At 44.3% G+C, this 26848-nt stretch overlaps 1 protein-coding gene across 5 annotated transcripts in view; it reads right to left on the bottom strand.

Annotated features, from left to right (window-relative positions):
* SFMBT2 (Scm like with four mbt domains 2) overlaps positions 1-26848 on the bottom strand; it is a 114801-nt gene that overhangs the window by 14599 nt on the left and 73354 nt on the right. For all 5 annotated transcript variants that reach the window (XR_007629952.1, XM_050324076.1, XM_050324077.1 and 2 more), the window contains 7 exons: positions 25970-26052; positions 23264-23390; positions 17741-17854; positions 16405-16447; positions 15777-15847; positions 14475-14614; positions 6918-7027 (listed from right to left, as the gene is read on the bottom strand). Coding sequence is in view for 4 of the 5 variants with exons in the window: in XM_050324076.1 (XP_050180033.1) it covers positions 6918-7027; positions 14475-14614; positions 15777-15847; positions 16405-16447; positions 17741-17854; positions 23264-23390; positions 25970-26052 (688 nt within the window). In the remaining variant the exon portion in view is untranslated. The remainder of the gene's footprint in view (positions 1-6917; positions 7028-14474; positions 14615-15776; positions 15848-16404; positions 16448-17740; positions 17855-23263; positions 23391-25969; positions 26053-26848) is intronic.

Here is a 26848-nt window from a genome sequence, read left to right on the forward strand (position 1 = left end):
GTTCTGCTACTAAAACATTTATTTCAGTGTTTTACACAAAGTGTTTCTGAGCGATAAATGGCTAAGAAAGATACAGTTACACCCCTGCTGTACTACACTGCAGATGTGAACTCTGAAAAACCAATTATCCCCATAATTTATTAAACAGCAGCACCAAGCTATCGTAAACAGTGAGATAAGGCTTTTAAAACATCTCTTACACGTCCTGGGGAATGCAGCACAAGAGACAATCACGCGAGCACCTGATGCTACGGCATTATAAATGTGCTCAGGGAGGAGAAAAGTAACACACACAAAAGAAAAAGAGGGAGAGACAGTGAAAGAAAGATTACTGGGTGGGAGGCAAGGAAAGACAAAGATACAGTCATCAGGAAAAAATGAGACAAAGCATTTTGGAGTGTGTTAAGATCCATAAATTCCTAGCAGTGAATCAGCTGGTGATAGTCAGATATGGAAGAGGAAGAGGAGGCGGTGGTGAAACAACGTTGTGGTCAGAGAGTTAAAATATGCAGCGTGTGCCCACTCTCCATTCCCTCTCTGAAGGTTTCACTGGGTCACACAGAGCAACTGGAACGCCACCTTTTGCTGTGCTCCCTCCCAACAGCTCTTTCTGGAAGCACTGGGGTGTGGGGAAAGGGTTTGTGCTACAGAAAGTGTTATAAAGGAGAACCCAAGTGAAACTTGTGTCTGAGAACAGCCCATTCCACCCATCCTCACATCACAAAAGACTCAGTTCAAACTATCACCTCAACAGAAAACTCTTCCATAACCTGAATGAGCATTTCCACGAGGTGCCAGGCTCTGGTATCCTATTTGGTGCCTGACCAAGGACCTCAAGCCATGGAGACAATCCTGGATTCATTCTAATGAATGAATGAATGACTTAATGAGCCAACTTTTCACACACCTTCAGAGGCCTGGAGAGATGCTGTAAAATGGAAAAGTGTTCCTTCCAGGCACAGAGAGCTTCCCTATGAAACAGCTGCAGAGGCAGGCTGACTAAAGAGAGTTTGGCAATACTTAATACCAAAAGATCAAACTGCCACAGGCATTTGAATATATCTACATAAAAATGTTTTATATTTCTTTCCAATGTGTTAGAAGAGACTCCTGCCCTTATTACTTCTCCAGGAGCCATGAGGTCTAACAACAGCCCAGAGCACTGGGTCAGTAAGTCTGACTCTTGTGACAGGCTGCAGGATTTCACTGTAATACCTTCACCTGAACCCAAATAACTTTGGTTGGACTAAATCATCACGTCCAGACAAGCAGCAGCCTCCCCTCAAAGGCCTCTACACTGGAAGAAACCTGGCAGAGAGAGCACCTGTACCTATAACTCATGTGCCTACAGCTCATTTTAGGTCTGGATGCGTCTGAACTAAACTTACATTTATTTGTCCTTGTTCTGACTTTCACCACTAGGATGAAAAGGCTGCATCTGGTTTTGTTTCCTTGCAAACGCACTATAATCAAATTGCCTCTTGATCTTCTTTCTTACAAGCTAAGGAAGCTGCCTGATGGGTATTATTCAAGGATGGCTGACTTTTTCTAACTGTGTGCTTTCCTATTGTGTCTGCCTGCCCAGAAAGGACCCATTGTACTACAGAGCCTGCTGAAAGGAAAAGATGAAACCAGGAAAATGAACAACTGACTGATTTCATAGCCTGCTCTGAATGCAACACACATGTTAATTAACAGAACGGATGGTAAATGGAGATCACCGTGACTGCAGCGATCAGTCTCAATAACCCAAGGTGTTAGTACTGGCCACAGTACTAATACTTTTTACATCATTTTGGCCTTGGCAGCACCTCTTTCAACTATAAACCAGGTTCTACTAATATTTTCCATATTCCTCACTCACTAAAGATTTTTAAACACAAGCACCACCAAATGTAATCTGAGCTGTTCTAGGACAGCCACGTGGAAGGAGCTCATTTGGATATAATCAGAAAACCCTTTTCCACTGGCATCTCTCAAAAAATTACCACCTTCTGATACTCCTATGCATGTTTTTATACCAGGAGTCCTATCATCCCAACCACTTGTAATCAGCAAGTAATCTGCACGCACAACGTGGCAGCAAGGGAGACCTGGAAAACTGCTGTGTCAAGGATAGTATTTTCAATTTTCTTAGAAATCACCATTGTCTTAAAAAATTATTTTTCAGCTAAAACCAAAGAAATCTTCCTTCCCTCTTTCTCTGCCCTCAGATCCCCAAACTGGAGAAAACTTTATGGCTGAAACTATTTCCAAAAAAAACACACTTGGGATCTTTGCTGACCCACAAGTGAAATTATTAAATGAACAGCATTTTTTCTGCAACATCATTCTTCTGTTGAAGTTTCCTTTGGTACTAAAATAGATCAGAGGTTTATGAGAACATAATATCTTCTAGGAGCTCCACTTCAGGACTATTGTGTGATGGCACAGAAACTCTTGTGCTGAAGACACTTCAAACAGCAAGAACACTGAGATTACCCTCATTTTCAAAAGTCCCATTCTAAGGAGTTCTGACAGTTCTTGAGACTAATTTGAACAACTCAGGAGCTAAAAGTCTCAATTTCCTTTCGGGGGGGAAAGGCAAAAACTCCTGTCTACTCTTTTGCAAGAAATGTCCATTTTGTCTTACTACCTTAAAGTCTGCCAGATACAAGAAGTTAAACTTCCTTCAGAGCTATTTAATCATCCAAGTGACACTTTGAACTCCTGACGACAGGATTCAGAAAGGAAACTGGAATGCTCTGATTGTAAGGTCATGTTTCATAAGTCTCCTCCTGAAATAAAGGCTTTAAGTCATTCCACTGGTCCTAATGACTTCTATCTCCAGTATTTGGCACAGAAGGCCACCTGGTCACATTAACTCCTCCTTGCAGCGCTTCAGTGGCAGAGCTGGTGTGGAAGAGAAACCAAATTACACAAGCTGAAGCTTTGTACTGACCTTTGGGGAGACCCATCACTAACTGGCTGCCACCTGGACTTCATGTCAGTGATTGTGTCCAGTTCACTTTCCACTCATCACACACACCTTCAATTTTTATCTCCACAGCCTGGTTCTAAGGATACCGTGGGAGACTGTGTGGAAAAGCCTTGCTAAAATGACTGTAATTTCCACTGTTTTTAGCTCAACCACCAAACCAGTTGTCACATCAGGCACAACTCACCCTCTGGTTCTTGCCAGTCACCTATTGGTCCTGCATGTTCTTGGAAATGGCTCCCAAGAGTACTTGCCTAATAACCTTCCCAGGAATGTTAGGCTGACAGCCTGTACTTGCTTGGATTCTCCTTCCTGCCCTTCCCAAGAACGGATGTGATGATTGCCTTTTCCCAGGTATCAAAAAACTTCCCTCATCCTCATCAACTTCCAAACATGGCAGTGAGTGTGGCCTTGCAATGACACTACTCTCAGGCAGAGCTGCCTGCATCCCAACTGGTTCCATGCACTCTTGCACATCCAGTTTGCAGCTTCCAGTGTATTTAACTACTTTTCCATTTACTGTGGGTATCATTTCACTCTCTCAAACAGGATCAGGGTCCTGGGAGGCTTGAGACCAACCCTTATTAGCAAAGGCTGAGGCAAAAGACTTCAAATACCTCAGCATCACCTACCACAAGTGAAAGGCAGTCTTCTAAAACATCTGCAGTGAAGAGACTTTCTTTGAAATGCAGTCTCATAAATAAGCAACTATGTCTGGGACAGGGGTAAATATTTCCAGAGTTCAGCTACTGGATTTGAGCAGCAATCAAAATTTCATTTAGTGAAGGTGTCCAGGAATACTCTTATATCTTATTTTGATCAACTGGGCTTCATACAAGACCCAGGACACACACTGGTACGGTTGATATTATATCCAAAGTCCTTCAAAAATATGTAAGTCCAAACAACCCCACTTACAGCCTTCAGAAATTAAAACACTTGAAAAGCATGAAGTCCCTCAAGCATTTTATGTAAAATTGGGAAGGCAAATACAGATGTAGGCACTGAACTTAAAGCACCAAAACTATGAGGGCTGAATGCCTGCAGCTTCGGCTGGCCCTCCTGGGAATTCAGAGGATCAAGCCTGACATTTCTAACTCATCATCACCAATAAATCAGGTTTGACTATTTTCACGGAGAGCCAGCAGCGCTGATGGGAAATGACTGCCCTCACACATTGCAGACACATCCCTTTGGACAATCTAAATTGTTTATCTCCTTTGCAAGGTGAGCGTAAATGATTCTGCTCTGGTCACTGAAGACAGCGGAGCAAACTAAACGCAGGCTGCCCCAGGACTGACATCATGCATTCCTGGCAGGGCATCATTTGGGCCAGTGGGGAAAAAACAGCCTTCTCTTCTCCTCACCACCCTCCTCCCTCCCCGTTGCTCTACCCCACTGCACCGTCACCACAAACAAACAACAACATTGCCGAGATCCAAGGAGGTGTCAGTTCCCATCAGAAGGAAGGAGGTGACATGACATGTCACATGACAGCAGCGCTGCTCCAGCTGTAGAACTGTCATCATTAGCAGTGAGGCACCATCAGAAGCCCGTGCAGCTGAAAGTTGGGATACACAGGCTCATTACAGGTCTCTGTTTAAGCTTCTGGAGCACAGCTGACTGTCGCTCCTGATGTGATGTGTCATGTGCCCTTTGCATGTTCCACAGTGTCTGATTTCATGACCACGTTTTCTTTTCTTCTCCTGAACATTAAAACCTCTGGATGAGAGCAACTCAAGCAAACTCAGGAAGTCCTAGGGCAGCCAGACAGTGTTGGAGCATATCAACCCTCTGTCATCCACTCCTGGAAGTACCCAAACTACCCACGGGCAAGCTGGCATGGCCACCAAGCACTGCTCTGTGAGGAGAGCTCCAGCCACAGAAGCCAGACAGCCACAGGAACAAGGTGCTGTCCAGCCCCATGAGTTCTCTCTCCTCAGGAGCCACGCTGGATGAGAATACATTGCTATTCTCAGAGGTCACTTCAAAACTTGCTGTTCCAGCTCTGATCCATTCTGTGGCTTAACAAAGTTGAAAGATGCTGCCTGACTCTCTGAAGAGCTGAGGTTGCTGCTTCCTGGGGCAGCCAGCACACAGCAACAGGTACACAGCCTGGGACTGGCTGGCCAAAGTAAAACACCAAATCTTCTTGCTGCTTTTATCTGGCAGCTATTTAGATGTAAGATATACCCCAGCAGCCTGGCTGTCCTGCTGAATAGATGGGCAGAGGAAACACACAGGAAAGGAGGGGCAAAAGCGTGATGGAAGAAAAGTAACAGAGATGCAGGCGCTCATGACTATGATTAGCACATCAGGTATCAGTGACGGAGGGTAAGTGGTTAAAGTGATACAAAGGAGTGATAACAATCTCTAGCAGCCCGTGTATTCCCAGCTGAGTTGGTCCAACTGGTCTAAGCATACCTGGAGTCAGCAGGCTGCTCAGGGTTGCAGTGGATTGAGCTGCAGACATAGCTGACTATCAAGGATCGACAGTCAGACAATTTCCAGGCTGTCTCCCATTACAAATACGGATTGCAGCAGCCTTAAGAAATAGATGCTTCTGCTTTTGCACAAAGTAAATCCTACTTTGGATACTGCTAATAGGAAAACTGCCCATGAGCTCATCAGTTCTCTGCAGGACAGGATATTAAGATGGGGCATTTACAACCTGATCTCACAGCTGTGTAAGTACCTGTCCTATGCACTTGTAGAGTGCATTATCTGAAGTCTGGCGGTACAAGGTGTGGGAGCCTGGAATCAGTGGAAACCAGGTCATGGACAATTACTTGTTTTTTTACGAATCTGCATGAGCAAGGTTGGCTTTTAGATTTCCACCCAGAACATTTTAACTGACAAACACAAAAGCATGACTTTCCACATGGGTGAAAGAAGCAAATTAAAAATGAGATTTTCTAGTAGCTTTTAATTTCTATTTGCACTACTCCTTCACAAAAGCAGTTTAAGAGTATGCAGAATAAAAGGTTCTCAATTCTCTCCCTCAAACAGAGAATACATGAACTTTCTAGAGTATCTGCATGGGCCAAGATCAAATACAACAGCAATCAATAGTGCTGCATTTGGCAGCCAATCATTTCTAATAACCAAGAGAAAATTGCTTTTCTTTGAAAAGGAGTAACAGAGTTCAGTACAAAGGGTGAGATTCGCTGCATTTAACTTCAGTACTCAGAAAGTCAAGGTGACCATCATTCAAGCAAGAGAGCTGCCTTCAAAGAACTGTTTGTTAACATCCATCCTGAAGTGGGAAGAATTGCTCTTCAGAGGGACTCTGACGAAAGCTTAGGTGAGACTCCCCTCTTTTAGAGAGACAATGGTTGGTGAAATACAACTTAAGTATATCCATTAAATAAAGAAGACATAAATGGGTAGATTTTAAAGTTGGAAGGAGAAAACGAGTATTTACTAGACACATTCTAGAAAGGCATCAAATCTTGACCTGAGTCTCCAATCTGCTACTATTTTGTCCTAATCATTCTCCTGCTAACAAATGTGTCCCTTGTAATTTGTCTGAACTTTTTTCTTGGTACCATTTATTCTAACCAGTTTTTTCTGCATTAGCCTGACAGACTCTATATTAAAAGCAGCAATATTCCTACATTTAGAAAGCCAGGAATTGAGTTAATTCAGTAATAGCCAAGCTTATAAGAACAGCTTATCATAAAACTCAGGACTTCACTTCATCAAAAACTGGACGGCTGCTTGGAGAAAGACAATAGAAATGAACCATTCAGGTGAATATTTCATTTCTGAAGTTCCTACAGAGAGAATCAAATAATTCAATGAAGCAAAAAGATAATTACAAAAGTAAAACTCTCACAATAGGAAAAAAAATAATCTTTTCTTCTCTCATTTTCTTTTTTCCTTACTCAGTTCCGCTTTTGAAACCTCCCGAGTAAAAGAACACACACTGAAGACTTACTTTGCTTTAAGTGTTTCCTCTTGGAAATTCCACTGAGGGTCTTCCACGAGCTGCAGTTCCCGTAAAACACTCCCTGGCTTGTAAGCTGCATTGATCACCATGCTGAGAACCTATTGAGAGACAAAACCAACAACACTGACGGGTCTAAAAGCAGTCCCTGACCACACTGAATATGGTCCCAGGTGCTGCATAGCCAGGAGGAGTTTACAGGTCCCTGTTTATGTCCAAAACTGCACTGGGTAAGTGGCCGGATGCAATGAGTAGAGGTCCCAGAGTGGATCAATGTGTACTGTAGGTGACACCTGAGTCTGACATGGTAAGTGCATTAAACGCTGCCAGCTAACCCCCAAAACCTCCTGCTCATCAGTAATTTTTGTCTTGGAGACAGACACTCTCTCCCAAAGTAGATTCCATTTGCTGCATCTGTAGCGGCTCAATTTATTAAAAAAAAAAAAAAAAAGAAAATAGTTCTGAAGGCACAACCAGGTACAGTGTCACGTGCACCACCACACACTGAACGCTGAAGGGGAAATTCACACACTTGAGGTCAGCAATATGCTTAAATGCCTGAGTGCTGTGTGCCTTGACTGTATTAGCAGAATATTAATGAAGTCTACACAAAAAGAGTTTGCAGGAGGTGTGCCTGAAACCCAGTGTGTGTCCACTCCGTACAACAAAACACATGTGCCGATCCATTTAATCCAAAGTCACCGAGAATAAAAATGCTTCCTTCTATTGGCTCAGGGAATCCAAGCTTTAATAGTCTACACTTGGCCTAGGGAGATAAACACAAGAAAAACAAATCTCTGAACAGCACCAGACCGTGTGTTTGAACACTCTGAATTGTGTGCACATGAATGACTCCACAGTGAGTCTGGATTGGTTTTCATCTAATTTAGCTCTTTACCTAATGCCTGTTCTTAATTCTTTGGGGGCCTGCAAATGATTTCAGTATGATTAACATCTTGAAAGTTTCCCCAGCACCCATGAACGTAGTTCGCCAGAAATGAAAAACTAACTAGGTCATGCTGCAAAGACCAATGTGTTTATGTCTGGGTTTTGGTTTTTTTCCTAGGTTGATTTTTTTTTTTCTTTAAATCCAGCAACCTTAGGATTTGCTAACATTTTGAAAACCCTGTAGGATTAATCATTTCCAGGTAAGGGCTTCACTTAATGCTGCTCAGTACTCTGTAAAATGGCATCGGTTGGAATTGCCTGGATAGGTTATTTACTAGAAGTAAAATTTAATCTATCCTTGGGCCCTAGGAAACATTACTCGAACCACTCTTCAATAAAGTACAATTAGAGACAGCAAAAGTCATGCCTAATAATAGCACCAACACCTTATGCAGCTCTGATCATCTGCACATTTCAGAGCACCCCATAAGGAAGGGCAGCAGCACAGTCCCTACCTCACACATGGGGAGACAACAGCACAGATTTACCTACAGCTCTCCAGCTGGTTCTTATTTCATCACACAAGCCTTTACACTAGTTACTAATCCACATTGATTTCAAGAGAACAGTTGATGAGAAGCTCGTTGCAGGATGAGAAGCTTGACATGACCTGGCAATGTGAGCTGGAAGCCCTGGAAGCCAACTCTGTCCTTGGCTGCACCCCCAGGAGCATGGGCAGCAGGTGAGGGAGGGGATTCTGCTCTCATGAGACTCCACTTGGAGTGCTGCATCCAGCTCTGGGACCCCAAACATATGAAGGATGCGTTGGAGCAATTCCAGAGGAGGCCACAAAGATGCTGGAGCACCTCTGCTCTGGAGACAGGCAGAGAGAGCTGGGGGTGTTCAGTCTGGAGAAGAGAAGGCTTCAGGCAGACCTTATAGTATCTTCCAGTACCTGAAGAGGCTAGAAGAGAGTTGGAGAGGGACTTCTGACAAAGGCATGGGGTGACAGGACCAGGGGTAAGGGCCTCAAACAGAAAGAGCATGTTTAGATTAGATATCAGGAAGAAATTCTTTAGTGTGAGGTGCTGAGGTACTGTAACAGGCTGTGCAGAGAAGTTGTGGAAGCCCCATCCTTGGAAGTGCTCTATGCCAAGTTGGACAGGGCTTGGAGTAACCTGGTCTAGTGGAAGGTGTCCCTGTCCATGGACAGGGGTGTTGGAACTAGAGGATCTTTAAGGTCCCTTCCAACACAAACCACTCTAGAACTCTGTGAAAAGAAAGCTCCTGAGTGAGCCCATCCAGTTGCTCATCCACATCTTTTCTTGCCTGTCTCTCACCAAAAGAACTGATGGGGCACTGGCCTCTGACACACAGACACTGAGACCTGATGTAGAGAAGCCAAAGGCGAGTTTTCAAAACATCAAGTGCCTGCATAGGTCCCACGTTCATTTACAGCTCATCAGGTGTGTTCCCTCCTTGATCAGCAAATCCACAGAGTTATTTAACAACTACACAGGAGCCTGTGTGGCAAAGCTCTTCTTAAGCCCACTTCTACACCCACCCTGTTGGTGGTGGGATAGCCAGGAGCAGAAAGCATCTTGCTGACCAGTTCCTACAAACAGTGCTGTCCTGCCCCTTCACCAGGGTGATGGTGTTTGCATGAGCTGTCAGAATAGTTAGGAGGTGAGCAAGAAAAGAAAAGCCAACTCTGCAACACCAGTGTGGCCATGTCTGGGCATTATCCCAGATCCTAATCAATTCCAGCCCTGCAAAGGGACCCACCATGCCAGGACTTTTCTCGAAGCTGGCTTGTTATCAGCAGCACTCTGTAAACTTCTAAACTCAGTTTAAAAAAAGAGTGTTTTGTAAGAACCACCATTTCCCTTTCAGGGAAGAAGAAAATGGTTTTTTTAAAAGCTCTGGCTTTTACTCCTCTTGTATCTCAAATAAGTCACTGGGTTTGGCATTTCACCCTACAACAGAGTTCTCTACCACGTTACCTTCTAACAACATTATCGCTTCATATTACACACAGATGTAAACAAACAGGTTCTTCGAAAAAAATTAACTGTGATTTAAACAAAAAGAGTGACAAAACCTGGATCAGTTTCCAGCTTTCCAGTTTCTGGCTTTCTTATGATGTCAAACATATAAACCGGTCAAAATCCCTTTGGCTGGAGTGGTGACCAGTCTGAGATTTTGGTAGCTTATTTTCAGCCCTCTCCATCAGGAATAGTCTGTGTGCACCCAATTGTGCCTTGGAACAGAGTGGGGGATAAGGCAACACCAGCCTTTGCTGCTGTGCATCGATGAGGTTTTATTTTGATACTGCTGAACTTTGGGTTTTCAGAGGATGGAGTCACATCAGTGAGCAGGATCACTCAGCACCACCACACGCCTCTAGCCAACCTTACCAGCGCCTGACATCTTAGCTACAAAGTTTTCCAGTTCATGCATTTTCACATACTCAAGGGCTCTTTTCTGAGCATATTCACACGTGCCTGATGCCACTGGGAAGCTCAGCACTTTTCTTCCCATTAAATCTCTTTGGTATTCACATATTTCCTATCTTCATCCTCCTATAAATGGTCCCAACCCTGGATGAAGTGTTCTCAGGAGTTATCACTGGCAAGGTGCAGCTCAAAATACCATCACACCTCTTTTCTCCTGTTCAAGATCCCAGTGATCAGCATCCTTGTGAGGAGAAGCTCAATTTCCCTCCTCTATCTGAGATATAAGCCCACAGTTTCCTAACGAGTGGGTTGCTAAGTCCCAGGCTAAAGGCAGGACAGTAAACTTTATTTTATTTTACTTGGAATACTGATGGGGCACAGAAAGAGAAAGGAAAATGAGATATTTGGGATTCTTTCATTAGGTGATCAAGGACCTAAAAGCCATCTTTTGCCATAGTCAGAGCTGTAGCAGTGAAGTGCTGACATGCTTATGGCAGTTCATGACATTCAAAGATACAGATGGTCAGATCCTAACTTGGAGGAACTATTACAGACAAGCTGAAGCCCACAGAGCTGTCTTGAGGAGGATGTTACTGAACCCTCTTTCAGAAATGCAGTTTATACCTTTCCAGACTTTGGAGGTTTCTGTCATTCCAATATCTGATCAGTAATGATAACTCTATCAGCCTGGCTCAATCATACACCTAAGGCTCAGTGCAAGCTATTTAATTTTCTGAGCACCACAATTAAATTATGCAACTTTCTCCTCAGAAGTCATGCTGTGCTACAAAAAGTCCAAGCTGGGGAGTGCAATAGCCTTTCTTCACAAATGCTGGCTGATTTCTCCTGTTTGCATCAGTTGGACGGTCACATTACATTTAAGTCCATTTTCTTTTCAAGTAGAGAAAGAGAAAAGTATCTTAAAAATAGTAAGAGCAGTAAGAAATGAGGCTAATTAATCTTTACAGCATATTTCTCTAAAATATGGTGGGTTATAGATCATCTGGAGCCTTAAAAAGACACCTCATTCCATTTTACAATGTTGCTGTGGAGTTGTTGGCGTAGACGGAAGAACTGTTCCTAAGTGTTTTTTAGATATTCTGACCCAAGAACTAAATCTAAAGCTGACAATGTGTTTAATTTAACTTAAAGTCAGCATTTATTACATATCACAGCTACTTTACAGTCACCACTTTTCAGCCCAGGTGCAATTGCTGGATGGCAATAGCTGATGTCTCCACTGTATTTGGCTCCAAGTTTCAACTTCTTTTCCAAGAAAATATCTCAGGAATGAGAAAAACTTTGCAGCTGATGTCAAACAACAGGCATTACCAACTCACTTGCCTCTTACACTGAAAGAAACCACAATAAACCACTGGTCCAAGCAGAAACTCGTGCTGGCACTGGTAATAATGAACAGCTTAGGCTTTAAAAATAAATTTGGCACTAAACAGCAGAAGAGCTACTTGTTACTCACCTAAGGCTTTGCATGGATGCAAGAATACACACAGGGTGATGCTTCAGTGCAACAGTGATGGAGGTAAGGACAAGATCTTGTGGGAAAAGAGGGGTGAGGAGCACCATGAACTACAGCTGTGTTGAATTTCTGGATACACCACTCAGGGTTGAGTGTGGAGGAAGGCAGAGGATGGGGAGCTACTCCCTCAGCACCCAGCCAGGAGCAAGGTCTCCCATCAACTGATGTCAGAGAAGACATCTGCTCTCTTCCTGCTTCAGGTAACCCAGGATGGGAAATGGGGCAGGAGTTGGGTGTTAAGCTGGTTTTAGTCCAGGGTTTCTATCAGTCCCAAACACAGAGACTGCTGCCCACAGTGAACAGGCTGGCAAACAGCACAGGCTTTTAACCAGAGTAGCTCTAAAGGCAGTGAGTTGTGGCTGGAGACCAGGGTGATTAAAGAAGTTCTCATCAGGCTGCTACTGCTTCAGTTCTCCTTTCATAGCTGTGTTTTGAGTCGTCTTTCCCACCCTCCCCCATGTGTTGCCAAAGTAAAGCCCATCTATAATTTATCTATTCCAGACAAGTTATGCTGATGCATAATTTACAACAGCTTGCAATTTTCCTATATAATGAGAGAGAAAGATAATTATAAAGCATTTGCAGTCTTGGGGACACACCATCAGCAGGTGTAAAGAAAAACCAAAGCATCAAGCTCAGCACCAAGACTGTGTCTGGAGGGATGGGGACCCTTGTGAGCTCTTCAGCTGTGCAAACCCTCGTGTTTACAGCCCTGGGCTGGAGGAGGTACCTCCTGCACTGCTCTCACCACTCAGCTCCACAGTCCTTCTGGGGGCTCTGGCATCTGTTACAGAACTTCATCTCAATGCAGGGATGTATTCTTTGCCATTTCTTGCCTGCTCCATGTGCTGGGTGTCCCCATCTTCCCCACTGCCCGTGGTTCTCCAAGCTTCTGGCACCTCTCTTATCTCAGCAACAGCTGATAGCAGTCAGGTGTATCTCCCCTACAGCAACACCATGAATGTCTTCTCTTCACCCTTTCCAGAATTTGGAACTGGTTCCCATGGCCAGAATGACCTTAAGGACATAATAAGCTTGAATTTATCTGCAAAATAACACTGACCAATGCTGGGCCATTGCCACTGTCCTGTTCCTTGGGAATTCTGTATGTCTCCAAAACCAAGATTCCAATGTTTCTATGACATTGCTATTTGTTCCTGCAGCAAACAATTCTGCAAGGAGGCAGAGCAAGAGGAAATAGACTGTTCTGTAGGAAGCTCAGGCTGGTTTTCACAGTGGGCAATTAGTGGATTCCATTCTTGAGGAATTTGGAGAATTTGGTGTTAGCAAAGGCTGAAATACCAAGGGAGGACCTGGCAGAAGCTTTGCACTGCTTATGTTTTCAAAATCCAAATTCCAGGAGGAAAGGAGGAAGAGGCATTAGCATAAGTATTGACTGTGAATGCTTCATGTTTTCCCCCCATGTTGCTTTTTCATGGCCTGTTTTTCGAGTAGCAGCAGATTGCTAATGCTCCCCATCAGCAAGCCACGATGGACTCGCTTTCAAATTTGGCAGCTGTCAACTCTTGCTCTGCAACCACTTTATCCTGCTTTCTGCTGAGGGCTGGCTTTGACTTGCTCCTCTGAGACCCAAGTGTCCCACCTTGGGGGACAGCTGGATTTCTGGGCTTTTGTGTATGAATTAGTGCAGGTGATGAGGAATTGAGTGGAGACAAGGGAGTCACACTAGTACAGTACTAGTACAGTACTAGATGTTTTCAAAAGTGGTGGTTTATTTGGGAGGAATCTCACCTTCCAGGTGTTCCTGTTAAGGGCTGGATTCATCTGATTTCAGACAACTGCAAACACCCTGAGCTGGGCACTGATGGTCTTTCAAATACATCAGATAAACAGACACTTGGAAGTTTCCATGTTTTTCCACCAAGGGAGAGGGAGCTCAGATATTCCCCTGCATCCAACATCAAGTGGGATTTATTTAGGTACAGAAGTGACAGGTGGAAGATCTGGATTTCTGAACGACCCGAGTCAAACTGAAATGGTGCCCAGTGGAATTCTGTTTATCCAACAGTACCACCCTGTCCACCTTGCCACCTGCAGTCACCTTGTCTTTTATCTCTGTATGGACTACAATATTTGTGAAAAATATTTAAGAATTCTTTTCAAATCAGGGAGCTTTTCTCTGAGGTCAACAGCAAGTGCTCAGCACTTCAGATTTGGTCCAAAGCAAGCCCTGACTGGATCAGTATGAAATCAGCACATAGCACACACCCCTGCTTAGCCTTCTGTCCTGTTCCCCAATGTTTTGGGCCCCAATGGACCACAGTCACATACACATGGCCACCCACACTGAATCTGCTGCCCAACAGCATCGTGGATGCTGAGAAACAGGCTGATGGCAACAACCACAGAGGCTCTTTGGGGATGGCTCCAGTCAGAACCTGAATTCTCTTGCACACAGTTAGACAAACCTTGCACCCAAGCCAACAGAACCCCCCATGTTTCAAAAAACATCACCTCCCCCATCAAAACCCACAATGCACACACCTGCCCTGTATCCCCAGCCTGCAGTTTTGCCTTATGGAAACCACTACAGAGCCCCAGGACAATTTTAGGTGCATTGTTTCCGAATTCTGGGCCTGGCAAGCCACGGCCCCAACTTTTTCCCTGAGATCCCACTCCCCCACCACAAAGACAGCTGAGCCATACCTCCTTGAGGACCAGCACACACTTGCCAGGCCCCACAGACTGAGGTAGCTCTGCGATCCTGCCTTTGTTTAAATATGGACCTGAGAAGCAGCGGTGGTTGATGTAGAGCTGGGGGCAGCAGTATCTCCCATTGATGGTGCCTGCAAGGAGAAAGTAGCATTGATGTGCCTGCTGCACTTTTGTGTGATACATAAAGAGCACCTCCTCCTCCTGGATGTGGGAAGGAGGGGAGGAGAGTAGAGGAGGCACAGAATTCTTCCGTGGGACAGAGTATAGGGAAGCCCCCACTACTCAAATCTGTCCAAGAGGGGAAAAGCAAATGTTTTTAAAAGCGACTGATTTGGCTGCACACCCTGCTGAAAGGAGAATGGGGAAAAGATTTCATTCATGACAGGAGCCACTGCTCTTTCATAACTCTCGTTGCAGATGGACATGAGCAACTCAGTTGCAACCTGCCTGAAAGGGGATATGAGCTGACTCTCAAAGACAGGGAATCAGCTCAGGGAGAACATCCATGTGGAAAGCCCTAGAAACCCCTCTTTCAGCTACTGTCCAACGTAGTAAGCACTGCAGTGTCATTCCCCTGACCCAACACGGGTCTACAGAGTAGTTTTCCTTGCCTGGGCTAATTATAACTGGCTCCTATATAGCCCGTGGAGAGAAATGGGATACTTTTAGATGTTGTTCGTGTGCCATCCAAGTGGTTATCCACACTTTTGGCTATCATACCCAAAAAGACCCTTTCATCCCCATTTGATTGTAACAGGGCCTGGGATGTTGACTCCAATGCCCATCTGTGTCCCACAGCCTGTTGAAAAAAAAAGTGAGTTAAATCCTGCCCCTCCTGCTGAGTCTGCACCATTAACTGGATGAATATTGTACTCTCAGAGCCTCCTGACATTGCTAAAGGGGAGAAAACTTTGCCTTTAGCAGAAGCAGCAGCCGTGCCACACAGTCCTGATGCCAACACAGGGACCCACTGAGGCCTGGTGTGCACAATTTCACTGATGCCAATCAACAAGTCACATCCATCTCCACCAGGGTTTCATTAGGCTGGCCTACTAATATCATTAAGCTGTAATGGGCAAGTTCCAGGGGAACTCTGACGGCCCCAGCAAGACACAGTGCCCATGTGTGGAGGACCAGATCCCCACCTGCTGCTCATCATGCACTGTTGGGGGGTTTACCCCACTTTACACCCCCAGAGGATGTGGTTCCATCTCCCCACCCATATAACAGCTCCCTTTTTGGGGTCATCCCCCCCTCCACACAGGCAGTGGGTCCTTGAAATAAGGGCCTTACCTGTCGTGTCTGGCTGAGGAACCGGGCAGAGGTCATGAGGTATTTTCTCAACAGGCACTGTGGATGGTAACCTGTAAAAGAGCGATTCTGGTGTCATTAATAGTGTCAGACAGGACAAAAGGCCAGAACCAGCCTTCAGGACTGACCAAAAGATACACCAGCACTTGCCTGGGGCAAGGAATGGAGATACTTCAAACACAACCCCACTTCCACATGGCTTATCACAGCCCAGGGCCAAAGGAGCCAGATCCACCCCTCCTCCAAAAACATACTCTGATCTGTGAGCTTTAGCCCTGCAGGCTGAAAATACTCTCACTTAAACACCTTCAGTTCTAGTTTCTACAGACTGCAAGGGATAGATAGGGAAATGCCCCCCTGATACATGTCCATCTTCCCTAAGAATCCCTTACCGGCCATCAGACACGGTCTGAAAAGTCCCAACCAGTAAAACAATTTCTGTTACAGAGACTTTCTAGCAAATATACTGGATTTAAAAGAATTCTCCTGCCGACTGTGCTGCAGTGTCTGGACAGTAGTTAGCAAAGCCACACAGTTGCTGTGTATTATCCCCCCCTGGAAGAGCTGATGCATTCCTGTAAAAATACCACCTTAAACAACAAAAACTTACTGCTTTTCTGGTTGCACAACTGCAATTCTTCTCTTCCTTCGCACTGCAAAAATGAAGCAAGGAAGGAAAAAAATCATTTTGTACCCTTCTGTCCTATAAAGTGCACCCAGAATGCATAAAAAGCTGCGCAAATGCACTGACTATAAAATGACTTCCAACACAATGAAATGGTACTTAATTACTATCACCATCTTTCCTTGGTATTTTTTAACTAAGTCACTACATCATTAAAACCTACTTTAAAGATGTAATAATACATTTAATCTTTCCTCTGGAATGCTAATATTGTGTTTTATGGGATCGGTATAAAAGAAAAAATTAAAGTAAAAACACAAATATTTTTCCATACAGCAACACATATGGATAAGATTACATTTTACAAGCATGATTACCTCCAGCATAATTTATCCCTCGCTATAAATTGTGATAAGGCTGCATAATGTTGCCATAGCAGTATTTTCTCAAATTAGGCCCTGGCTGCCTGATTTTTAACTTAAGCATATTTAACTCTTTGAAAGGGTTGACACATTTTAAAATCTGCCTTTCTGATGCTAATTAATATAAACAGTGAGGCTAATTTTTCACCTGGTGGCTTGAGGTTTGTGTTGGATAGTATGGAACAGGAGAGCAACACTAAGACACTGAGCTCTCATGAACTGCCTTCAAATGCAAATGGAAAGGAAAGAAATTTGTCTTAATATGCACTGGAGGCAGGAGAAAACACTATGGGCTTAATTGTGCTGAGAGAGATTTTAAATTAAACACCAGGAAAATCTCTGAGCTTGTAAGGGTGGTGAAATAAGGGGAGAGAGAACCTGGGAAGGGGCAGAAACTCAGTCACAGATGGGCAACAAATATTTCTCAATTTACATGGGACAGATCCTGTTTTGGAAAGGAGCACCTGGATGGCCTCTTTATGTTCACTTCAGCCTATATTTTATGAGGTTTTTTTACCAATTTGAGGTCTTTGTCTCTAACTCATTCAACTGCCCAAGTGAACTTGGCTCAGGACTACAAAACCTGGTTTCTCTCTGACAACCCCACTGCAAACCTACAACCGACTGTGCAATCCCAAAGCATGTAACAGCCTTCCCCAACCCCCCCAAAAAAATCCCATTTTTGGAGGGACTCATCACAGAGACAAGTACAAATCGCCTAATTCCAGTCTGGTCACTAATTAGATTTATTACAATTTATTACAGTACACCTACAGCCTGGTTATTAGTCCTCTAGTTAGGTTGATAAGGTTGAAAAGTGGGATTACAGATAGAAGACAAACTCCCTGATATACCCAGTGATGTAATATGCAGGCTGCTTGGAGTCTCCATGTACTTACAGACAGCTTTGTGTGGTGGAGTCAGGTTATAAGCATTCGCTTCACACCAGCCCACAGGGAAAATGTCCATGGACTCAACATCAACTATGTACTCCGGAGAGGGCATCTGTAAACCTATAAACACAAATTTATAATGTGATTTAGAAACGGGAATACCAAGCTCGGAGCCACTCAAGCATTCATCACGAACCAGGGGGAGCGAATGATGGAACGCCAGGAAATAAATCTGCTTCCCTGCATCAAAATCAGGCACCATTTCATCTCCAATTCTGCACAGACAGCAAGGACAGGGCTGTTGCATTTACAGTGCAGGGTGATTCGGAGGAAAACCCCATTAAGAGCACTATAAGGGTGTGCAGTGAAGCAGCCAAAAGCCAGTAAAGGTTAAAGATGCACAACTTTCTCCAACAAAACAGCCTGATTGACCCTTGGATTTTTTGTGGAGTTGCACAAGTGAGTCAGCAGGACTTGTTGGGTGCTTGCTCCTAATGCTAAGAGATTGTACAGGGGCTTTAACAGGATGGCAGCTAACGTGATAGACAGGCTTTTATGCCCAAGTGCCCCCCTGAAGCTTTTTTGTGTAGTTCTGCCCTTGAGTCACTGTTTTTAAGGGTGGGAGACGGCCACTCTTTGTCTAGGAGTGCCATGAATTGTCCTCACTGCACATGAAACAAGAGCTGATCATCCAGCAAGGGAGAGGCAGGATAAAAACCCCAAGTGGCACACATGCACCAAGATCTCTGGCACAATAATTCCAAAACTTCACTGAAATTCTCTGTTTAAAGAAATCTCTTTCAGTTTGGTTGTGTGTCCTTTAGAGGACACCTTCCAGTCTTAGCTTATGTGAGTCACACTCACAGAATCATAGAATTATTTAGGTTGGAAAAGACCTCTAAGATCATCGAGTCCAGCCATTAACCAGTACTGCCAAGACCACCACTAAACCATGCCTCCAAGCACCACACCTACATATTTTTGAACCCTTCCAGTGATGATTACGCCACCATTTCCAAGGGCAGCCTGTTCAAAAGCTTGACCACCCTTTCGGTGAAAGAAATTTTTCCTAATTCTTTTTCTAATGTTCCTATTTTCCACTCAAATGCCATTGCAGCAAATGAAAATGTTCCTGTTGGCTCTGAGTTCTTCTGAAAACAACTCCATGTCCTGAGCCAAGGCACCATTTAACTACCCCAATTCAAGTTCACCTGTGTCAGGCCAGCGACTTCACCCCCCTCTGCCAATTCCACCCTAGGACCTACAGCTCCAGCACCAGCATGAAGTGATCTCCTAATAAAAGAGACCAAAAGATCAGCAGCTTCCCCTGCACCATCCCTGCCTTGGCATCTGTTACAACATCTTTGCCTCCTGCTTAAGGCAGAAGTGTTTGACTGTGCACAGCCAGATGACTACAGGGAACTTCCACTAAGGAATGTTCATCAAGGGCTTGCGGTGTAATTGAAACAGTAATTGAACTTTGTGATGGGAACAGCATCCTGAGGATGAGATGCAGCATTTGGATTGATCTTGTCTCTAGGAACAAACTTGCTGCACTCTGAGAGGGTGTGGATGCATGAAAAACCCTAAGAAAGCAGGAAAATAGGTGCTGCTGCCCACACTGCCGGAGGAAATGATTAAAACATGAAATCATGATGCCTGCATAGACTCATGGGTGTCTCCATGGTGTTTCTCTGAGATGAGTATCGTGTTCATGTGTTATAAATTGAAAATAATGTCTACTTCACTGGGATATGGGGCAGAGAAGAGGACGGGATGAAAGCACACGGTACACAACTTGCTGAATCCAAGATCTCAGCAGCTGACATTCTCTGCAAAACCATTTCCCTCCACAAGAAAATATCCCAAGGTCACTGCTCAGTCTGAACCTCACAAAAGCTGAACCCTCCAGTGGGGAAAACCTTTTCACCCAACACCACAAATCCAGCCAAGGAACCAGTGTGAGAATGGCTGAAGTCAGTGGTAAGACATGCACAAAGTGAGCAAGCCATGGATCAAACCCTAAATCAAGCAAGAAATCAACACAGTCTCCATTGACATGTCACCAGGTCTCGGAAAAACCACTATTTTCATTATTGTAATGACATTATTCTGACCAAACGGACTCAATGCTGTTAGAGGTGTTTTCCAAGCTTAATGATTCTGTGATTCCAAATTATTCTAAAAATAAACAGATCAAATGTACTTTCCTGCTGGCAGGCAGAAATAGGTGGGACATGAAGGGTCTTTTCTGACCAAAATGGCTCTGTGAGTCTAAGAACATTCTGGTTTTGAAGTTCACAGCTGCAGCCACCCTGACAAGCAATGAAGCATCATAATGTCTGTTCTCCTGCAACACCTCTACTCCTCTTTAAGACATATTCACAGCTACTCTGTCCTCCCTGGCACTGCCTCTCCCCTCTGACAATTGATAACCCTGCCTTCCACTTCCAGCATCCTACTGCTGCCTTTGGCCTCACTCATGGAAGTGGAAAACTGCTTGTTTGAGACTCATTAGCTTCATTTGCTGCATTTTATGCTGCCATCTTCTCAGACTAAGAAATGTCCATGAGACTTGGGAGGTTAAATGGCAAAGAACAGGGAGATTGGAAACAGGGTGAGGAAAATTTCTGTGACCTGCTACGAATCTTATAGGATGGGAAGAACAGAGCAGCAGCTCTAGAAAACTGTCGAAGGGGAAATTATGGGAAACTCTCTGGAGAAGTGATTAAAAAAAAGGGTTTTCCTCAAAATTCCTCAGCTGTGCAGCGAGGGTGCATTATTACTTGTATAAATTCACACCAGAAAGCTCCAGCTTTCAAATCTAAAATGAACCAGTAAAAATTAACAATGCAGATGATGAGTAATAAAGTAGCGGAAAGTGCCGGGATGCGCCGAAGCATCCCATCAGTCCTGGGCTTCTCCTCCACCACGGGGGAACTATAGTGCTGCTCATTAAATGCTTGCCCTGAAGTTTACAGAGTTTTGCTACTGTACAAAGTGTGATTTATTTATTAGGCAATGTTCCCTCCTGTCTGACTCGACGCTGCTTAACTACCACGTCCTGGTTTATGGCTGCAGTTTGGGCTGTCCGACAGCGAAACTGGGAGGGCAACAATGAAAGCTTCAGACGCGCCCATGACAAACGGTGGGACCCGAGGTCTTCAGCAAGGGGCTCCCATGGCACTTGGGGAGTCTTGCTGCTTCCAGGATATAAATAATCAGTCAGAAACAACAGTATATCAGTGGAGTCAAAAAACCACGCCACAGCTCAAGCCACATTTATTTTACAACTCTGCAAGCAGGGTTTTGTGTTGGGGGTTTTTTTTGTTTTGTTTTTTTTTTGTTTTAACACCTCTTTTAGCATAACTGTGCATACTGTAGTGATGTATTTCTACAGCAGCAAAGATTTCTTTTTATTTTTGCAGTCTTTTGCATCTTTTCCTTTGACTACAGATCATTCTATTCCTGGTATCGAGATATAAACCAAGTGTAAAGCATCTATATATCAGGACTCAAAAGACAAGGAGACACACATGGGTTTTCTCCTGGTAAGTTGTAAAAAACAAAAAAATCCTTTAAGAAATAAGGAGAGTAAAAGGCAGGGAGAAAGAGATGAAGGAGGGAAGCAAGGTTGGGAGTGTGCTGTCCTCTCCCTGCCTCTAGCCACATTTTATGCATATAAAGGCGAAGGCACCTGGTTATTTAAGAAGGGACGTTGCCAAAATGGGTGAGATTCCTTGACCAGATGGGTGTAGGGAGAATATCAAACAAGTGTTGATTTCAATTCTTTAACAAAAATTTTTACCCGGTGTCCACACCAGGTTACAGATGAGCTGTTAGTACCTTGAATTAGAAGCAACCAGTTATCTCAGAGCAAAAAACCACAACTTGTTACTAAACAGAGCTCTACCAATAGCAAAAACTCAGGGGCATTCTCTCTTTAGGTAGCAATTGAGTAAAAAATCTCCAGGAATGGGATTTATCATAGAGGAGTAAGGAAGGATTTGCCTACCATAGAATGTTATTTTTGTAGAGCAAAACCACCGAGCATCTGCCTGTCTTGTATTTTAGAGCAAGCTGCTGGCACAAATGATACTCTGGGTTACCTGCCAATGTTTTAATTAACTGGAGGTGATATACCAGGTGATGACAAAGCAATATATTTAGTATCAGTCCTGCTTTCACTGTCTTCCAGATCCAAAATATGGAGAGCTGAGCATCTCGCTATAGAGGGAAGGTGCCCTTTTGTGCAGATCAGGCTTGAGTTTTCATCTCACATATGATTTCTGTAAGAACCTCCTGTCTCAGGCCCAGTCCCTCTGTTCTTTCCTGAAATCATGCGCTCAACCATGTTTTGTACTCACATTAAACCTTTCGTAACTGTTTTACCCTGGGAGGGCCAAAATCTTACTGTGGGCCACTGGAAATGCCCTTGACATGTTCATGGTTCTCCAGAAAAAGAGCAAGGAGGTATACTACATTTGTAGTTGATGCTGACCTGATTAATACTGATTTCAGAGGAAAACTGAAGCTTTTACATCCCTTACAGATGACGCCAGTAGCTTCAAACACTGGTAAAAACTAAACTATGTTGTGATAATGACAGATGCTACAACAACTTTATGGTTTATCACAGTGCCCATCAAAACACTTAAATGAAGATGGCTTTCTGCTCTTTGAATTTTTACAAATTACAGGTTTTAAGGCAATAGTAAAAAAAAAAATAAATCCCTGTTTTAAGTTACACATACTTAATCAGTCCTTGCCCAGACAAATTGAGAAAACAGCCCTAAGTGCAAAAAACAGAAAAAAAAAAAAGAGCTGACTTATGCTTCATTTCAAGAAAGGTGGAGATGGAAGTTTTGATATGTTATTACGCTTTGCTAGAATTCAGCACTGTCCTAACACTGCTTGTACATTGCTGGTGTCCCCCATGGGGTGAGGGCTTTCTAAAGTCTATAGAGTAGAGTTACTGACTTCAAGACTCCTCTTACATCAGCAAAGAAAATTACATGGTCACAGGGAGGAGGGAAGTGAGCACAGGATGGCCATGGTGAGGAACAGCATATATTGCACAAGCTTTATGGACAGAGCTGAAAAAAGGAGAGGGAGGGAGGGAGGGAGGAAAGGAGGGAGGGAGAAAGGGTTAGGGAAGTTGGTTGCTGAGGGACAGGAGAGACCATGACAGCAAGTTGGGAATCACAGTGGAAGTCTCAGCTGCAGGAGTGAGGCAAACTTCCATTCCCAGGGTGGAGGCGTACCACGAGGGCAGGAAAGAGGTTTCTGTCGTCAGAAATGAGATCATGCTGATAAGAGTCCACATAGATTGGAGGGTGGAAGGGCTTGCAGCTCCCGCAGAGAAAGATCAGGGAAAGATAATTCTTTAGAACACGCTACTGGTCAACATGTACAAAACAGAAAAGCTGAAGAAAGCGATTTCATGCAGAGGATGAAGGACAAAAGTAAGTAAGTGAGCGAGTGAGTGAGTGAACGAGGCAAAGACAAGAAGCTGTACACAGCACTTACCTTCCAGGTGAAGCCACATTAACCGTCCTTTCACCGAGGTGACAGAAGCAACACATATCTCTGCAGGGTTCCTGGGGTTCACTGCCTCCAGCTTCATGTTCTTAGTAAAGCCACGGCTGAAGGATGTCTGAAAAAGTCAAGAGCCAACACTGAAATACGGCACCTCAGCACTGCATGACTTCAATCAGGCTGTCAGTGGGAAGCAGAAATTTACCATGGTTTGCTTTTCACTGGAAATGCAGGATAAACTGAGGAACACACAGGCATCTGGATTCAAAATGGAGCTGCCCACGACACCTGCACTGGGTTTGAAAGGTTAGGTTTTGGTGGCAGAGAGGCTACAGGAGTAGCTTCTGTGAGAAGATGCCATAAGCTTGCCCCATGTCCAATAAAGCCAATGCCAGTCTGCTCCAAGGCAGACCCACCACTGGCCAAGGCCAAGCTCATCAGTGACAACGGCAGTACCTCTGCATCTCTCTCTTTTGGCACACAGGAGCCTGAACAAGTTCCCCTTTTTGGCTGAGACTGTCTTGTGGCTAATAATAATTGGGTTGGGGTAATAATTGCCACTGACTCAAAATGGTACCAATCTCCCATCCAGCCAACCTCATGTGAGAAACTGGAAGCCAGGCTTGAAGTCAATACTTCTGCTATTTTTATACCACCAAGGGCTATGGGAATTTCAACTTGAGCAACCACTGGGAGCTCTCTGTGAGACCAAAAACTTCTGGATTTGGTCTTTTTTTTTCATCCCAGAACATGCCACTAGTCTCAAATATCACTTCGACTGTCCCAGGCCTTGCTCAGCACCCAGATGAGCTTCACCCTGTTAGAGCTGCTGATGGCCAGGACTGCAGAGAAGCAGAGTGAGTTTGTTTAAATGCCTTTTATGTTGCCTAACAAGGAAACGTCATTTATCATCACGCCGCCTCCTTTCATTGCCATTCGGTGCTGGAGGCTCATTTGTACAGAATCAATGGCAAAACAGTTAGCTGGGAGTTTATTTTACTAGGCATTTGGTCATGTCAATCCATTTCATAACTGCCTCTCCTTGTTAAAAATTCCCCCTGGGAAAACAGCTACAGCACATCCACTGCCAGCACCACGTCTGGCTGCACAAGGTGGAAGATGTGCTTGCAAAAAAGCTTCTATCAAAGAGCACCTCACAGCCTCAAATTAAGTGGACAGACCTGCCAGGGAGGTTGAACAAATGACAACAGAGAGATTGCATCTCTCTGCAAAGAACTGTGTTATCAAGAGTGAAAGAATAACAGACACATGTTCATCTGGTGAATGTTTCCTTAGGAGAAAAAAAAAAAGGACAAAAAAGTGCTCAGACCTGATTTAATCTTGGAGGATATTATGCAGAGACTGTTCTCAAGCCTGCCAGTGCTAAGAGAACAGATCCATTACTTGACAAAATGAAGAGATATAAGGAAAAGGGAGAGGTGACTGCAGAAGAGAAGAAACATGACAATTTTCCGTCTCTATTGGTGTGAAGCAGCACTGTCCAGCTTCCCTCACCACTTTCAATAATCTTCACTTAAAGTCCCTCAATGTAGAGGGTTCTGCATAGGATGGCACAATAAATGGGGTAAAGAAATCCTTACTCTAATTTGATTCTCAAGTCAGGCTCTGTTGATGGTACAGGTCTTCTGAATTCATCAACAAAAACTTCACCAATTCACTATCAAAGCTTCCAAGCCAGGCTGCCCTTGGGCCACTACAGATGACCAATGCCATGCAAAACCTGTGCCTGTGCTTGGTGAGACTGAGTTCATTCTGCTTTCCATAAACACCTCGTCCCCCAGTCCTGTGACTTCTGAGTACAGTGAAAAGACATGTTATTCCTAGAGGAACCTGTTTGTCCACCATCCACACCACCACTTTACTTCACAAACCCTTCTGGGCTCATTTTAGTTGCACCAGTAACATTTAGGTACCACCGTCAGTAACATTTTCGGTTATTGACAGGATCTCAACTTCCATCAGTTGACTGGCACATGAAGAAGAGCATCAGGTTACTGGAAAATGCAGAAAGCTGGATCTGCCTTTCCCCAAGTGATGAACACCTCTCAGATCCAGTCACAGAGGACTGTCATCGCCATGAAACAGCCTGTAGAACATTTCTAAAGCTCTGAATCTTATGGACTCCAACTTAGGGACTCTTATGGATGGGCTGCTCACTCCCACATCGCTGTTGTGGCATCAGGGAAGCACATGAACTGTCCCAAACCTCACCCATGAGGGTTAATCACTCCTCTCTTACTAAGCTCAGTATTTTCAACCTTAGCTTTGAGAGACATGTGGTTGGGTTACATGTATCCCCCTGGGAACCAGAGAAAACACCCAATATGTGAAAAGGAACAGATGAAACCATGCAATTTCTTTATATCTAGTTGGTTTTTTTTTAATAGCACCTGAATTACTTGTTGTGCTCAGTTGAGATCCTTCTTGTGCTAAGTGTTGTAGAGAAACAGAGAGGAGATGAAGAGCAGGAAACTAATCAGGTAAAGACAAGAGGAAGAAAAGAGTTTCTTCTCTTTTAGGGATGGAGACCTGGAACACTTCTCCCGTTTCCTTCCTAAGGCAGACTCATGGTGGTCTGGGGAACCTCCCAAAGCCTCGCTGCAGCTTTTCTGTGCAAGCCATTCTGCTTCCCAAGGACAGACAAGGAGCAATGCCAAGGCCAAAGGAAGAACTTACGTTTCTAAAGCACAGGTGAGGCGCCGCCTCCGCTCCACACTGCTTCTGGTAGTCTGCCCAGTCAAAGTCCTGGCCAGAGTAACCTGCAGGAGGACGAGACAGAAAGTGCCATCAGCCACCACTTCACAACGGAGAGAAAGCACAAAATGGTCCCCAAGAAGATGAACATCTGTGTTTCAGCATCCCATCCCAACACAGTGAACTGTGCAGCATCACCAGGTAATTCCTCTGCGTGCCCCTTTATGCACCATGAGAGCCAATGTCAACACTTCTTCAGCCCTCACTCACACACCTTCTGCATTTCACTTTGAAAACTCAAACTCTTCATGAAGAAGTAATAAATATTTTCCTTATTTTCCCTTTTCTGTTAGTATCTACCAACTTTTAATAAGCCCATAACTCCTTAGAAGTGCTGCTGTCCCCACTTTCCTGGTGGGGCTGCTCATGGACTTCTTTCTCCTTCCTTCAGCTATCTATAAGATGGGGTTGTGGAGCTGGACATGGGTTATGAGCTGGTCCCTCAGCAGTGGACAAGGAGAGGATCAGCACAATCAGAAGCTGATTTATCCTCTCTTTCAAAGCATGAGATGAGCCCTCTCTTCATTGACATGGATGTACCCTCCATGACTGACTTCCCAGGAGCTCAGTGGATGTGAGCTGAATCCCAACACAGTCAAAATGTTACAGAAATTTGGAGCAGAGCACGAAAATGACCAAATCTCCCAGTCCCAGCAACTAGATGATGCCTTCAGCCTCTGCTTCTATGTAAAAGAGGGAAATAACATGGATTTAAATGAGCATCTCTCAAAGAGTCCCACCACAGAAAGGCAAATCAGACCTTTGCTCATCCACTATTCTTACTTGGCTATTTAGGCAATA

This window comes from Myiozetetes cayanensis, unplaced genomic scaffold (assembly GCF_022539395.1).
Source record: "Myiozetetes cayanensis isolate MyiCay16 unplaced genomic scaffold, myiCay2020 scf3, whole genome shotgun sequence".
NCBI classification, from domain to species: domain Eukaryota; kingdom Metazoa; phylum Chordata; class Aves; order Passeriformes; family Tyrannidae; genus Myiozetetes; species Myiozetetes cayanensis.